This window comes from Pelecanus crispus, chromosome 3 (assembly GCF_030463565.1).
Source record: "Pelecanus crispus isolate bPelCri1 chromosome 3, bPelCri1.pri, whole genome shotgun sequence".
Taxonomy (NCBI): domain Eukaryota; kingdom Metazoa; phylum Chordata; class Aves; order Pelecaniformes; family Pelecanidae; genus Pelecanus; species Pelecanus crispus.
Genome location: NC_134645.1, coordinates 56,935,940 through 56,953,568, shown reverse-complemented (window position 1 = coordinate 56,953,568; position 17,629 = coordinate 56,935,940). Strand labels below are relative to the sequence as shown.

At 38.7% G+C, this 17,629-nt stretch overlaps 1 protein-coding gene across 1 annotated transcript in view; it reads right to left on the bottom strand.

The window, feature by feature from the left end:
* Positions 1-2,250: 2,250 nt before the first annotated feature.
* The window catches only part of UTRN (utrophin), a 408,114-nt gene continuing 392,735 nt past the window's right edge, over positions 2,251-17,629 (bottom strand). The window contains exons 71-75 of the mRNA XM_075707799.1: positions 16,994-17,237; positions 10,416-10,524; positions 8,828-8,914; positions 4,261-4,283; positions 2,251-2,617 (exon numbers count right to left, since the gene is read on the bottom strand). Coding sequence (XP_075563914.1) covers positions 2,609-2,617; positions 4,261-4,283; positions 8,828-8,914; positions 10,416-10,524; positions 16,994-17,237 — 472 coding nt within the window. The 3' untranslated portion in view covers positions 2,251-2,608. The remainder of the gene's footprint in view (positions 2,618-4,260; positions 4,284-8,827; positions 8,915-10,415; positions 10,525-16,993; positions 17,238-17,629) is intronic.

The window sequence follows — 17,629 nt, the reverse complement described above, 5'->3', positions numbered from 1 at the left end:
ACCAAATACCTAATGCTGTGTTTCAGCTGAGCATGCTGACTGAATGCCATCAAAATTTGAAGACTAATTTACAGTTCTAATATTTGCCAGGGCTTCATGCATTATTGCTGTTTTGTAATATGTATATATAGCACTTTTCAAATAAAAGCAGTCTGCTTCTCAGTGATCAAATTTAAAATCTGTCATGTAACTGAGAAGGATTCCAGACTAAATCACTAAAGATGGAAAACTGGAGAAAATACGCACAGATTTATGAGGAGAAAACACTGCTTAATCTCATTTATATAAATGCAAACCACACTTCAAAAATGCTAGCACATAGAAATAGACTATCACAGCACTCCTGTGTTAAAATTAATCTTCTTCAGAATGAAATTTTCAGCATTTAGCCATCCTTGAAGACCAGAAAACTTGAAAGAACTCCATACTTTCTCTCATGTTACTGCAATATATTCCTTTTATTTATTATTGTCTCAGAGGAAGAATGTTACAATGTAGTGTTTGAAGTAGCATTTACTTGGCAGCAGAGGACAAAGGATGCATACAAACACAGGCAGAAAAACAACTTTATACATAACCTCATATCAGAACAAAAATAAAAGCCACCAAATTCACTACTGAGACCTTTTTTACTTATGTAGGGGGGTATTTTTAAGGATTCTTTGCCTAGAGAATGATATAGCTTGATAAAAGCAAAGTACTTTGCAGAGAACAGAATATAAAGCTATTTCCAATACTACTTGTGAAGATAGGTCTGAGGTAGAAAGGTGGTCATGGCTTTCCTCTTCTGTAAAATGTGGGTTTTTTTTCTTCTCAGAATAACTACACTACTTTTTTTAATAGATGAAGCATTTGCAAGAGCCAGCATCTCCTCCTCCCACCTTGACAATTTTGCTCCATTCACTCAGGGGTAATATTTAGCGTTTATATAGAGCTTTTCAGACACTAACTAAGCAAGCCCTACAACACCTTTGAGAGGTAAGTACTATCATCCCCATTTTACAGATGGGAAAACAGAGGCAGAGCGGTTAAATAATTTGCCAAAGCGTTCAGAAAGAACTGGCACTGGAGCCAAACTAGAACGTGGTCAACGCTGTGCCCAAATCACTCCTTGAACAGCAGCAGTCCAGCAGTGAATACTGTGGGTGCAGGATCATCTAGTTGGCACCACTTCACAAAACCACTAGAAATTCCTGACCTGCTGTCTTAACGTCCTCTAGCATTTTTCTGTAGCAGTAGAGAATTTACAACTCTTCCAATACCATTTTGAGATTTTTTTCTTCAGTAATAATTAAGAACAACACAGTCTAGTTTCTCTCCACTATACATGAAATATATTGCATGCAGTTTGACCAATTAAAGGTATGTCCTGAAATTAAAGCAAGTGTCCATGCAGCATTGTAAACTCTGTGAAGGCATTAAAATCTCTTACGATAATTTTGAAACTAGACATCAGCTGATCAGTGACACAACTTTCCCATAACTATCCCTACTTGAAGTACATAAATAAGTGATTTCAAAGATAAAGATGAGTTGCAAGATTACAATGCCACATGATAATATCTAAGTGCACTGCAGTTTTGAAGAAAATGTTCCATTGCTAACAGTATTGGAAAAGGCTTTCTAATTGTCTCTTCATTTCCAAGAGGCAGACAAAAGACTGGTGTGTTTAGATCATCACAAGGGGATCTCATGGAAATGAGCTTTACTTCACAGACTGCAAATTCCAAAACTTGAAGCAAGTTTGGTACAGCAGGGAACAGCAAAGCTTTCTCTCTGAACAAAGTGGGGAAAGATTACACTAACACAGACCTTACTAAAGACAACTTAAGCTATCATCTAAGTCCTCTTTTTAGCTATCTCCTGATTCAAAATAAAGTAAGGCTAAAAAAAATAATCCTCCAAATGGAGTGCGTTGGCTGGAAATAACTAAAAGAAAGTTAAAAATACCATCTTGGTGCATGAGAATGATGATTCTGACTCAAAATGAGAGTTTACCTTGTTTAATAAGAGTTAAAATACGGTAGCTTGCACCCAACGGCAATTTTTGTTAACCGGTAACAATAATGCAGATTATGGGAACTTCATATGCCAATCCTGAAAACAATTCAAAGGTAATCTGAAATCTGTGTGATCAGATGGTTAGCATATAAATAATCAGTACAGAATATTAAATGTGTAGGAATATAACTAAGGGTATTTTACAATGTAAAAGCAAAGAGCTGAAAGGAATGTTTAAATGTAACATTTTGCTCCAAACTCCTTATGCAGTTCTCTCTACGATTATCAAAAAGAACATATATAAAGCCCCTGCCCCTTTTCCCGCGGCTGTATATTTATACAAATCAGTGACAAATACTCCACTGCTCATTAATTTACAGTTGCATAGAAAGGGAAGAAGAAGAAAAAAACCAATACTATAAAAACAACATCCTCATCTTTGGGTATTCAGTGTTTTACTATTTCAAGTAGAACATGCAGTCGGAGTGAACAGCATGTTCCAGGGTCCCATGCAGCCTTCTGATGAAGTGGAACTCGCGACTGGTGGTTTGTAGAAAAGGGCTGTACTACACGTCAGGAAGCACTGGTCGATGTCCAAATGAACACTTCACATTGCCTGTCACGATGAGAAATAACCACATCAGTACCACATTAACACGCACAGAAAGCTCTAAATACTTTGGGCTCGGTTCAGTTAAGGACTCGGATGTCATCTTACAAAACCCCCATATTTTAAAAATTTAGATGTATTGGCCCAAAACTCAGCAAAAGACTGAGGCATGTAGTTAAGAGAAACCTAATTTTACTATACTGGAGCATTTAAAATTCTTGTTGAGTAAGGCCCAGAGGATATTAGAGATTCTATATTTACTGCTCTCTAGACTATGTTGTGCACCCATAGAAAAAAAGTTTAGGCAAACTACTGTCCTATTTGAAGCCTAAATGGTGAAAATGGAGCGCATACAGAGTCTGGATTTGGACTCAGCCCCTTCAAATGCAATGCTTATTTCCAGGCTCCTGTTTCAGGATTCTGTTCCTGAACAGACAAATGCACCTTCCCTAATGCTTCTGGAAGGGTAGATTTGCAGTGAGACCATTTGGTAATCATCCTGTATCTAAAAAAAAAAAAAAAACAACACCTCAAATGCTTTTTCAGGAAGATTAGTATTATTCACTGATAATACTGGAAGCTATCTCTGTGCCTGCTTAGAGGAAGGATTTCTGAAAAATGCTAGTTTAATTCACTAATTTAACTTCTCAAGAGACTGAAACACAAAGTCTGAGTTAACAGATTGCAGGGCATGATTAATCTCATTCTCTTCAGAAATACCTGTTTGGAAGGGCAATCCTACTACCCCAGATACTGCAATCCAAGAAAGAGATTGCAGAGCAATATTTCTGAATTTTTAGATATTCATTTTGGGGAGGTCTGACCTTGCAAACTGTGGATTAATGGACAAGGTGAAGCAATGTTGGGGAGTAAATAGATTCTTTCGCTACCACTTAATTCTTCTGAAGTCTCACACAGCAATTTGTGGTAGTCTTTAAAACTTCTTTAACAATGAAACTTTGAAAGAACTCTGCAATGACACAAAATTGTGTCATTCCTTATTTGTCATACGTGGGCTCTAATATCAACCTATACCTATAGCAAGTGTTTTTCCTATTTCTGTTACTTACAACAGAAATTTAACTGATCATTCATACCAGTTAGATTTTCAAGAACAAGCATCTAAATACCGGGTTGTTTTCCACAGTTTTGTGAACTCTGAAAGTAGCCAAATTTCTGCTTTCAGTTTGTAAAGTGGTTGCCTGCTGGGAGAAGGCAGCTTAATCTAATGCCCAAGATGCTACGTGGTTCTTGACCTTTGTGGCCTGGTGCCCACAGCTCCTGGAACTGAAGTGATGGGCACCAGGGCACAAGGACATATGGATGTCTTTGCAAGAATCAGCTTTGGTCTCGAAGAGCTGATGCTGGCTTGAAACTAATTGGCCCTGATAGATTTGAGCTGATTCCATCTGGTCAGCATCCCAGAACTGCACACCATAGTATCTTTGGTAATGCCTGAACTAGCAGGCATTTTCTATTAACTGGCACATTCCAGAATCTATAGCCTTCCTGTTACATCAGTCTAACTTCCAAATAGACCTCTAGGGAAAAATACAGAAAAAAAGCCTGCCATTTGGCTTTAATGGAACTTTTCCACTCGCTTTACTTTGTTTCCAATGACTATGCAAGTACATAAACATGTCTCATACCTGTGGTCTGCCAGTGAAACTTGCTGCAAACAGAAAAAACAAAAGAAGGTTAGAAATTTACAGGATTCTGCATCTTGGCAGTTTAAAAACAAAGCCAGTGTCAAGAAAGTAGGTACTACAGAAGAACAGAAAGACTCCTATCTTAAAGAAATAAACATTTAACTAGAAGTGTGTTGTAGTGGTCTATACAGAACTTTCTTCAGAAATTTACTTTTCTTGTAACAAATTTATAGCATTATGAATATATAGATGATATGAATTGTTCCTTTTTCACCTCTTGTGATCATATAGATCTATGAGTGCTGCATTACAATATCATCTGTTCAAAATACTGTTCTAGAACTCACTGGGATGCAAAGGCAAGAATTCTGCCCAATATTGCACACCTGCCTAGTTCTGAGGACCAACCTCATAAACAAGGAAGGAAAAGAGGCATTATATCCATTATCAAAGGATCTGGGGACCAAAAACACCAACCCATTAAGAGCAGTGCTGGCCTTACTATATGAATAATTGCTTCACAAGGGATATTTGGAGTAAGTAGAAATACTTATTTCAAGATTTATTATAACTTGAAACCCATAAAAACAAATATAGCAAATAAGAAGACTGGCTTTATTCTACAGTCAAGATGGGATAAAAATAACCTACATAAGGCTCAGATGCTAGTAACTGTCCTTAATGAAAGCTGCAGCCAAGGTAGGAGAGATCAGTAGTGATGAATATAGCTTTTGTTTGTTTGTTTGTGTCCTGGTTTCAGCTGGGATAGAGTTAATTTTCTTCCCAGTAGCAGGCATAGTGCTGTGTTTTGGATTTAGTAGGAGAAGAATGTTGATAACACACTGATGTTTTAGTTGTTGCTAAGTACTGCTTATGCTGGTCAAGGACTTTTTAGTTTCCCATGCTCTGCCAGGTGCACAAGAAACTGGGAGGGGGCACAGCCAGAACAGTTGATCCAAACTGACCAAAGGGCTATTCCATACCATATGACGTCATGCTCAGTATAGAAACTGGGGGGGGTTGGCTGGGGAGCCGCAATCGCTGCTCGGGAACTGTCTGGGTATCAGTCGGTGGGTGGTGAGCAATTGCATTGTGTATCACTTGCTTTGTATATTATTATTATATTGTTATTATTATCATTACTATTTTACTTTATTTCAATTATTAAACTGTTCTTATCTCAACCCAGGAGTGTTTCTCACTCTTACTCCTCCGATTCTCTCCCCCATCCCACCGGGGTAGGGGGAGTGAGCGAGCGGCTGCGTGGTGCTTAGTTGCTGGCTGGGGCTAAGCCACGACAGTTTGTTTTACATGGACATGATACGTTGAACATGAGGCTGTTCTAATAAAATTTAGCTTGGGTATAAATAAAAAAGGATAAGGATATTATTTTTTAAGGTTAGGAGTACAGTGATGCTCTTAAAACAGATTGCCTGGGGAGTCCGTGGAGTCTGAGTCATTGGAAGTCTTACAGAACAGGTTAGACAACTGTCCGTCTAGAAAGACAGATCCATCTCAAACAGCCACAGAATAAGACAGTGGACTAGATGGTCTGTCATGGTCTTCCCTAGAAAAACTTGCAGAGTTTAATGCACTCTGTTGGGAAGGCCAGACTAATAATCCTCATTCCAGGCTTCTGAAACTGTGTATGAATCTTGCATGGTTAAAAAAAGTATACTCCTCTTAAATCTCCCAAGTAAGAGATATTATAGAATGACTGAAGACGACCAAATGTAACTAGTGTCTACTAATTGGGGCACGCTGGTTTGGTTCAATTTCTGCAGCAGCATGTCAATGACAAAGGGAAAAAAGCACATGAAATTTGGAACTGTGACTTCTTTTAATCTTAAATGCTCAGAAACACTTCACAATATGAAAGGATGTGGCCAAGGTTTTCACTTGCAGTCCCCTCCTGCCTCATTCAGGATATTGTTTTATGGATATTACTTTTTTTTTTTTCCCCTCATGTTTCCTGGTAGCGGAGAGCCGATATCATTATCAAGCTTGCCACGACACAGGAATGCAAGGGAGTATTTCTGCAAATTTGCTGTAAATTCATTTGGCCAAATGTCCAGTAGCTGCTATACTGCTTATACATGCAAGGCAGGAATTTGCAAAACCAAGAATTGATACTTGACTTGCATTTTCTACTGATTTGTATACATACGCATCCTTGAGTTGTGCTGAGTGGCTCCACTAGCTGTTGACTTCAAGAAGAGATGTTCCTTAGAATCAAATCTTAATTTGCAAAGCGATGGGCTCTGAACTTTTAAACTCACTGAAAATCTCAAAGGATAGCTGAAACAAAACCTTTTTTGCTAGATCCTAATTTGCTTTGTCAAAATGTGCAAAGTGCATCTTCTGTGATGCAGTTCTTCACAGCCAAGCAATGTACATACAAGAGATTGAAGGGGTATTTTAACAGGGTTCACAGAGTTTACAAAAGAGAACAGAGTTCAATCTCAATGCTTCCAAAAGGACTGGGCATAAACACCCTGCCTCTCACTTATGCCTTTTAACACTGACCATCATTATCACATTTCATTTGAAAGAACTGTTGAAAGTTTAACAATAAAAGTTTTCACTACCATTTTTCTAAGGCAAAAGAGCAGAAAGTGAAGATATATATGTATGCATGTATTTAAAAAAAACCAAATACATGAATATACACTTCACCTCCCCTGCCAAACCCAACAATCTGTATGAAATACTGCTGGAACCAGAGAGAGCGCTCCTCACCCTTGTAAGTGCAGTGACACTCTGGATGGTACAGGATCAGTGGAAATGTATGTCAGCTGACATAAGCCTGTGGAGTGATTGCTGGAGGTGACTTAGACACCAGACGTAGATTTACGATTACAAGAAAGGTACAGCATTGAAGAAGCTTTCTGGATGGAATGCAGCTGGATGCAAGGAATCTATCCCACAGAAGTTCCTAAGCCTGTAACCTTGGATGTTGCAACCCAGGGGAGCCTGGTGTGCTGATTCTGAGAGGAGCTGCCCAGGGGGTGGAGTGGTGTGGAGACATCACGGCCAAGCCCTGTGATAAGGGAACTCGAAGGGGCACCATGGTCCTGATAAGCTGCATAAGTGATACCCTGCGTCAGCAAACTATCATGATGTTGACAAAAATGCTGTCCTTTAGTAACTTTTACTCATTATAATATCATTATAATACTAGAACACACTCCCATCTCAAAACCCACCCGCCTCCAAGGTAAGACCCCCCCTCACTGAGCCTGCGCTCTGAATTTTTCTGGGCCTGTACCTTTAAAACGAAGCGAGAAAGTTTTACACCAATCGTAACAAAAGTATGTATGACTAGAGTCCCTCAAGCTCCACCTAATGTGTAAAATACTATAAAATTGGCCTAAGGGAAAGGGGATGTTAGGGAAGACATCACCGTGTACTACTCTGACCTCTGGGATCAGTCGACGGGCTGAGCCTCTCTTCCCCCCCATCGGGACGCCTTTGGGTAAGAATCTAACACTTGGTTATACCAAGTGCCTCCGCGGGAAACGTAGAAACCTCTATAGAGTCACTTTATGTCTTTTGATGCATCTGTGTTATTCTAAACTTTGGTATTCGTAGGTGCCTTGCAGTCAGTGAATTTATCACCGGTAATCCAAAGAACCTGTGTGTCTGTTGCTTTAATAAATTGCTTTGATTTATTGGTCTAGCGTGATAGTGGTCATTGAACGCGACCACACACTTTAAGTGTGGCCATGATAGTTCATGCAGCACGACTAGACGAAAGGTGCCTACGTTATTTGTGAATCCGTAATCGTGATAGTTCAGTGTGCTGAACGCGACCGGACTTATAACGATAAATTGGGTACCTTCCAAAGCTGAAAGGTGCCTGCGTTATTTGTGAATCCAGAATCGTGATAGTTCAGTGTGCTGAACGCGACCGGACTTGTAACGATAAATTGGGTACCTTCCAAAGCCTCTCTTCACGCAACAAAGCCATGCACAGGAAACTAATTGATTTTCCTTTTGATCTCTCTTTAACAGACACTGAATAAATATCAACTTTCAATGCATTTAAGCAGGGAAAGGTGTTATGTGCTGTGTTAACACTTATTTCCTCCGGTCAGTTAGTTTAATAACTAGTTCAATAATTAGTTCAGGCAGTCAGGATTGTGCTATGGTCCTTCCTGTTGCCTAAGGCTTTTTTTTTTTTTCAAGTTTTATTAGAGAAACAGCATTCAGAATTTCTGAATCTACATTCACTTAAGTTCTACCTAAGGTTTGTACGAGCACCTAATGGGATTCGAGGTCTCTTTTCCCTTATGTGGGCACAGCTGAAAATTCCATATGGAGCTATACGCTTTTCTTACAGTGAATTACTTCCACTTAAAACATAAGAGTATTCGTTTATTTACCTTCTCAAATAGTGTGTATTGAGGAACTTTAAAGAACATAATTATGTAGCTTGCATGTCTTGACAAGAAATCTCATCAGAGAGAAGATTTTTTCCCAGTCAATATCACAAGAATGACTTTTTTCTTCAAAAGACTGCCTCAAATTCAATACTATCCTCAGAGACGTATTTTGTTACACTTACAGCAGCAAGCTGGAAATGTGCTGTTGATTTGCTCCATAACATCTGTTAGATCTGTGTTGGTATCATGAGGTGGAACTAACAAGTCATCTGCAGATATGACAACAAAAAAAGAGCAATGAATTTAGTAACGAGAGGAGGGGAAGGAAAAAAAAAAAAGGACAACAACATTCTGAAAGGCATTCTCATCCAACCTTCCAGTTAAATACTCCTTTATATTTCAAGGGAAAACACTACCTGAAGCCTTTGTAACTTAATGTGCAGGAACTGTCACTGATAATTGCCAGCCTTGGGAGAGGAGGTGGAAGTTACATTATTGATTTGCAGCAGAACTCTTTTCTCTTTTATTAAAGCTTAACCATTGCACCCAAGATTTAACTAGAAGAAATTGCCAAGAAGGAGCAGTATATCAGAATTTACAGTTAAAATAAATAAAAGCTTTACAAGATGAGGGAATTATACTCAGTAGCTTCTCAATTAAAATTCTGTTCAATTTTCAGATGATTTGTCATATAACTTTCAGAGTGAATACACCATTCTTTTTCTGAAAAAAACATTTATCTTTTAGATGGTCTTTATTCAGTATGCACCAGCAATTTCGTTAGTGTTAAAATCCTCCTTGCCATTTTTTTAAAAAAACGCCACTTAAAATTAGCCAAGGGAATGTTTAGGGAATACAGCTGGCTCTGCTCCTGGCAGTGTTGTTAGACAGCATCTCTCATAAATCTACCATTGCATTAAATCAGACTCAAAGAAGTTCTGTGTTTTTCCAAATTAAAGTAAAAACACATGTCAATGCTGAATGAAAACTTTTCAGTATGCAAGAGAATATTTTTCATGTTTTCCACAGAAATCAAATAATTTTTTAATCTATAACACAAAGGCTTGAAAACAAAAACAGGGAGGAAATTGCACTTAAAATAATTTGAGAAAAATCTTTTATTTTTTCCCCTACTTTTGAGCATTCAGTGGTCTGTAGTTATTTCTGCTAATTCCCAGTGGAATTAATGAGTTCTGCTATTGGAGAATTTAAAGTAATCTTTCAAGAGAGTAATCCCCTCATGTGCAGAGGCTGTACACTTAAATACTCAATAATTCCTTAAGATGTGAAGTCTTTGAGGGATGGGGTCATCAAAATACCAGGATAAGCAGAGGATACACAAGAATTTTTAAGGCAGGCATCAGGAAGCTTCAATTACATGTTTTGGACATTTGTTCCTGTATCTGACAGATTACTTTGGTGCATGTGTGTACTGTAGGACAAACAGCTGTTAGTCATTTCAGTCCAATGAAACCTGGTTCCCCCTTCAGCGAGGATGGATTTGCCTAGTAAATTCACTTGCTCAAAATGGATGGGACCAAGGAGTCTATTGACAGCAATCCATAATTCAGAGTCACATTGATTCTTGTGATACCACTGCTGTTTGCAAGTGTGGGGAAGCAACAGCTCCAGCTGCGGTAAGTCTTGTCCCAGCAGCATCACAAAGATCAGTTCTTTTTTATTTACAAATATTTTCAGAAAGATGCCAACAAACCTATTCAGTAGTTACCTACAGACCCATGTAGCACATTGTCTGATCAAAACACTTACCTGTCTGATGAAACTGTGAGCTTGTCTCTTGCTCGAGCGGGTAGCCGAGGGCAGAGTGCTGGGGTGAAGTGCAGGGGGAGGCGCCATTAACCCGGGAGTCTGACTCGGGCTACATTAAAGACAATAATATCCTAATTTAGGCAAATTGTATCTACAGAATTTAAGTGTGGGCTTGTATGCAGTCATCCCGATCCTTTCCTTTTTTATGTGCTCTTTCTTGTTTGTTCTCCAAAGTATTGAAAATTGGCTTAGGTCTATACAACCACTGGGGGAAGAGCGGGGAAACAAACCAACAACTTGTTAAAAGAAAATTTAGACTTAAGTGCAATTCTTGTGAGACTCCAGTTGATGGTCTTGTTAAAAACAATGTTCTGTTGCGAGCACACACCTTAGAAACACAATGTTATGTACAACCCAAACAGTCTGCTGAGGCTCTCGGTCCAGCTATGCAGAAAGACTACACAATGGTACTATTGGGGTTGTATATATATATATGTATGGATATATACACATACACAGAGGACATTCAGCTAAGGTCTCCTACGAAGCTTTACTAGGATGATTGATCATGCTTAGAAACAACTGTTCAGTCATGAACAGTTTTGCAAAACTACTACACAATCAAGCCAAGTGAAGACACAAGATTCACGAGAACTTTGTTAAACCTAAAAAGTGGTAGCTAGCCATCACTCCTGCTGACTCTGCTTCTCAATAGCGTGGAGGACACCAAATTTGCAGGAAAACTACGTACTATGTAATCTCCAGAAAATTATGAGAAGGAACCCATATACTTTGGAAACTGTTGTAGGCAAGCCTTTCTGGACTCTTAAATTCACCTGAACAATCAAACACATTAGTTCTATATTACATTTAGCTGTAACCATGTATGCGCTTGAGATTATGTGTAAGTATACATATATGGAGACAAAATAAGAAAAGACCATAAGACTTCTTCACTATAACAACTCAGAAATACTGGAAGGGATCTTGTTCAGGCTTTTTTTTTTCCTATTTTCCTTCTTTCTTGTAAGAAATCCTTTGAGGAAGAGAGTAGTAATACGGTATTTGAGCTCCAGAAGTGATTGTTCTGAAAAACCAGAAGCATATGAAACAGAATTTACATCTGAGGCATTACAGGATCTTAGCTGAAATGATTGCCACTATCATTTATCTTTTTGATTGCAAGTCATCAAATTACTTCCAAACAGCTTAAAGAGCAGATTATTTAAGTAAATCTGTCAAAAGCAGATACAGAAGTAATAAAAAAAAAATCATTACTTTTAAGATCTTTTTGAAACAGAGACTGAACAAGTACCGAGAACAGCTATGAGACTTGATACAAAAAGGTAATATACAGAATGGCAGTTAATTTGTGCACAAGTTTGCTCCTTTGCAGCTCACAGCCTTAAGTGCGACATTCAATTTTCTGAGACAACTTCCAGTTTAAAAAAAAAAATCTTCAACAAAACTGAAGATTGTTGAACAATGAAAGATGCTTTTTCTTCCATACACAGTAGTGAGAAATAGAAATGTTTCCTTGAGCACTCAGCAAATATTTTTTTCTCCTCCAAATCTCATCTCTCTTTCAGCATGATAATACCAACTTCCAGCTTTGACTAAAAGAATAAATCAAGAAATATTGCTCTGCATATAGAAGACAAAGAAAAATGGAAATGTTTTCAAGCCAGCCAAGGATTTTACCATCATGACGCTCCTATGAACAGTGAAGGCCTATCAAGTAGTTAAATAATTTGCTATTCAGTATCAGGCTTCAACCCAGCTACACGGTCTAGGTAAAATGAGTGTGGTGATTTTAAATAGTCCAAGCCTGGGGTAACTAACTCCAGGTAATTTTGTATAGCCAGGAACGTCTGTTCAAGAAGAGGTTAGAGCTATAATGGTAAAGAGATCGTAGAATCATAGAATCGTTTAGGTTGGAAAAGACCTTTAAGATCATCCAGTCCAACCATTAACCTAACATTACCAAGTCCACACTAAACCAATTAAGGGCAGACTAGATTAAACCATGTACCAAAGTGCCACGTCTACCTGAAGCAAACTCTCCAAGGGTTAAGAATTACTTCAATACAGAACAACAAGGCTAACTCCAGCAGCAGAGTGCCTGCTTGCCCACCGCACAGGACAGAGAGAATCTGAATTATCCAAAATGCAAACTTGCACCTGGAATGGATCGCTGTCCCTCTTCAAGCAGTGGGCAAATGGTGCAGAGATGACTGAGGAAGGAAGATTGGTGCTGAACTTGATATAAAACTGCAGTACAGCAACACAGAGGCTAGATCAAGGATAGTGAGGCACTGTAAGGTCAAGATTAATTAGGATGGAAAGGAGATGCCTACAAACTTCACTGATGAGTTCATAGTGAAGGCTATTTAGTACCACTTAGGAGTGCTATTGCAAATGACAAAAAACTCCTGCAGAGCATGAGGACTCTAACAGTGGATAAACTGAGAGCAAACAAAACATACCTGGAATATTTTACATTGATTTAACATATGTTGCTGCAGCAGTCAGAATGAAATATTGCAGTTGGATTTAAAAAACAAAACAAAAAACACCCCTTCTAATCAGAGGACAGTGTTTGATGACTTCATTTTCATTTAAATATACTGATAAATGTTACACTACATAGTTCCAGTGACTGTAATAACAAGAAAAGCCGAAACAGCCCAAACCCCTCTTCTTCCAAAATCAGGACAATACAGTTAAGCAAATGAAAAGTGGAGTTTGGAGCAGAAAGGGAAGGGTTCTGGTAGTTGCATAAATGCCTTAATATAATAATCAGATACTGAAAAATGTTAAATGTGAAATAGTTGAGGATATAGCTGCATGTATTTACATGATTTAACAGTTTTACTGGGAGAGAACCTGAGAAAAAACTGTAGAAAATCATGTTCTACTTGACCCCAGTTGCATAACATCTACAAAATCTGATCACTTCCATCATCAACCCCCTTCAAGACATCATGAAGGTCATATCTTCTTATTCAAAACAGCCCAGATGACAACCCTGGAGCCAGAAACCATAGGAAAATAGCCCTAGATGTTACTATATGCCTGCTTCTTCTTCCTGAATAAATAAAAGCAGAGAGATCAACCATGCCTCTATGGGGATGAGGGGGAAGTTTCCAAGTCCGGTTTCTGGGAGTTTTCAAACTTCTTTTTATGCAAAATCAAATAAAGATATGAAGGGACAGGTAAGTTCTTCTCCAGAAAACTGGAATTGTGGGATTTTTCTGTATGACAGTAATTTTTAAAGCATTTCAAAGGAGATATTAATTTTAACCAATTTTGATCTACAGTGCCTTATTTCACCATGCCTCCTGATGGTGTCTTTCCCAAAGAATACCGTGAAGTGTTCTGTGGCTTAACAGATAGATAAAACATACCCGTTCTTCCCTTGACTTAGGTTGCTTTTGGTAAAAACCAAAACAAAACGTGTCCCCCCGCCCCAACCTCTGAATCACAGAGAACCTGAAAAAGGCCAATTCCCTTTCCACATCCATTACAGATGTTTGTTCTTGTTCCAGACTTATTCTCCCAGTTTCTTCTTGTTCTAGACCTATTCTCCCAGCCATAAAAGAAACAAAGTATCCTCTGCTCTTCTGATAAAAATCCTCTGCTTTCAGGTGGAGAGGGAGCTGCAGACCCTATTCACTCTGTCTTAGAGTCTGATCATATAGCTATTGACAGATGATTTTAGCTCCCATGAACTTCAATATCAAATCCAATATGAAACCCCTATTCAGTAGCTCAGACAAGCAGAGAAAAATCCAAACAGACTTTAAATGCCCTTCATAATAGGTCTTACTTCTACTTTGCACATGTAGTATCTAAAAGGGCTGAAGAAAGAAAAGTGAAAATGGACTCTCTATTTTTTCTTTATATGATTAACATGTTGGTATCAAAGTTGTCACAGGCCAGTTCTGTTTCACCTTCCTCTTTGACACTATAATCAATCAGGCAGACAAAACCGACAACATCGTGTGACAGTGACCAATCCTTTGGGCTTGCTAAAATAAAAATAGTATAGTAACCTCGGAATTGTGACCTGAAGTAGGCAAATATGCAGTGAGGATGCATGCATATTTCTGCTAAAGGTGCTCCCTGAAGAATGTCTTAGAATGCTGTCATCTAGATTAAAGTTACTATAGGAAAGTTTCTAACTTTCATGAATTCTCTACCCAAATATCTGTATGTAGATAGACTCACTCCATATCTGTTAGAGAAAAAAGTCGCAGTATGTTGGATTCGGTGGCAAGTTATTAATCCAAACAACAGTCAGGAGGCTGAGTGGAGAAGAGAAATGGAGAGACTTGCTGTTGACAGAAGAGAGAAACAGAGATGGCATGAAATGCCAGTCAGAGCAAAGAAATTGCTTTAAAACAGCTGTGTACTTTAATACCAGTAATTATTATTACCAAGTTGTTAGATATTTGACACGGGCACTTATGAGAATCTTCTACCCAAATCATCCATCTCATTAATGAGAAAAGGTATTCCTCGTATATCCACTAAAAAATAATTGGGACACCCAATAAAAACAAAAGAAAGAAATAAATATACTTAGATCCTCAGCTGGCTTCTGATAAAGTCCTTCCTCAAGCAGTGAAAGAGGTAAAGACTTTCATAGACTATGAATGGCCTAGGTGACAGAAAACCAAACGTGCTGAAGAGTGGTCATTTTTTCAGGAAGTCAAGGGGGTAGTAATGGGATTCAGTGCTGCTTCAAAACTGTATTAATGTCAAAATAAAGATGTTCCAAAGAACATATACTAAAAATAGGCATTATTCACAATTTCTGAATCCCCTTCAGAGGAACAGCTTCAGCATCCTTGGAGACAGCCTGCAAAAAGTCTGCTTACTGGCAGGTCAAAAAACCCCTGTTAAATAAAGTAAGGATGCATATAGAAAGGCATATTGAAAAAGTCACAGGTATATTATAAAAGCAATAATGCAGACCTTCTCTTATAATTGACTTCGTACCAGCCCCTCCATTAAAAGACAGAGGAGAAACACCTTTGGTAATGGCACTTGGAACAATCAGAAGCATGGCATGACCCCCACAGAGCGGGGGAGATTTCAGACAGGAAGCAAAAGAGAAACAGTATATAGTTAATGAGGTGTAAATGATCAGAAATATTGAAAAAAGTCAACTCTTCTACCTTACCCTATCAGAAACCACAAGTTGCAGAATGCCCAGAAATATCCAAAGGCAGAGCTGAAAGAAGAAACTACTGCCCCTCATCGAACTTTATCACAACACACATGTATACGCTATAGGTCTTACTAAGAATGTTATAAGGATACTGAAAAATGACAAAATCATAAGATCATCAGGAAAAAAAAAGTTTTAAAGGGTGAACATGTTCCTGCTTTAAGCACTAAGTTGAAAGTGACTGTGCATTTGTGTCCTGGTTTCGGCTGGGATAGAGTTAATTTTCTTCCTAGCAGCAGGCATAGTGCTGTGTTTTGGATTTAGTAGGAGAAGAATGTTGATAACATGCTGATGTTTTTAGTTGTTGCTGAGTACTGCTTATGCTAGTCAAGGACTTTTTCAGCTTCCCATGCTCTGCCAGGTGCACAAGAAACTGGGAGAGGGCACAGCCAGAATAGTTGATCCAAACTGACCAAAGGGCTATTCCATACCATATGACGTCATGCTCAGTATAGAAACTGGGGGGGGGGGGGGGGGGGGGTGGCCAGGGAGCAGCAATCGCTGCTCGGGAACTGTCTGGGTATCGGTCGGCGGGTGGTGAGCAATTGCATTGTGCATCACTTGCTTCGTGTATCATTATTATTATTATCATTATTATACTGTTACTATTAGCATTACTATTTTACTTTATTTCAATTATTAAACTGTTCTTCTCTCAACCCAGGAGTGTTTCTCACTCTTACTCCTCCGATTCTCTCCCCCATCCCATTGGGGTAGGGGGAGTGAGCGAGCGGCTGCGTGGTGCTTAGTTGTTGGCTGGGGCTAAACCATGACAATTTGTCAGAACTTCTGTGCTTCTTGCTTTTGCTTTCAGCATTACTTGTGTGCAGACCATTTTTCTGTAGCTTATTGGTCTAAATATGCTACTCAAGAGGAACTGGATTTTTACTGGAATTAATCGCTCCTTTGCATTTTAGATGTATCTTTGGCCATCTGTCTTTGGCATGCTAAGAAAGGTTTCAGTGACTAACCATGACAACAAATAAACAAATTATTTAAGGAAAGATTGGAAAACTGAAGTCAAACACAGGGTGTGACTGGCACCACTACTTGGAATAGGGTATGTATTTTCTTCCTCCTGCTTTTTAATTAATGAAAAACTATTGCACTTGTTCGTTGTTACTCTCAATGTTTCATAAGTTACCATGATCACTCCAGCACTTGTAATCATTTTATGCTCATTTAGCTTTCACCATGGTTTATGCTAGATGGCAGGAAAAAAATATCTTTTCAACCTAGAAATGACCGAGTGCAACAGACCAAGCTGGTGTGGTGACTTTGTTCCACCAAGAAATCCATCATGCAGAAACAACATGGGGGAAAAATATCAGTGTACGTCTACCTGCTCAAGTAGCTGCCGTAGCCGGTGAAGTTGAGACTCCAACTGTTTATTGTGATCTTCCAATATTTGCATCCTTGCTTCCAGGCGACCTTTATGTTGCCTCAGGAGTTTAGCTTCAGCAATGAGCTCGGCATCTTCAGAAGCATGCTGAGGTGACACAACAGAGTCAGGAGGTGATGCAAGAGGGTTTATTCCTCTCCGAAGATGTTGCTCCTTTAGTTGCTCGTATTCTATCTGCAGACTCCTGGTATATTGAAAACAGGAGAATGACAACTTAATCAAGCAAAGTATAATAAAAAACGTCCTTAGATCAAATAACATTATCAACACCTCCAACCACAGAACACAAGTAGCTCATACAAAGCTACAAAATGTTTTGACTTGTGGTTTATGGGAAAAAACCATAAACCGTAAACCAATAAAGTAGAGGTGAAACTAAGGTATTTTATTACAGACCCACCCTGTTCTACCTAACAGAGTCAGACTATGCACAACATAGGCCTTGACTGATTCCCTCCGCCCTAAAATCATGACTCCTAGGTCTATCTCTCCTCATCTCCAACAACTATACATAGTACATGCATGGCTTAAACAATAAGGTGACAATTCAGACACCAGGTAGGATGATTATGAGAC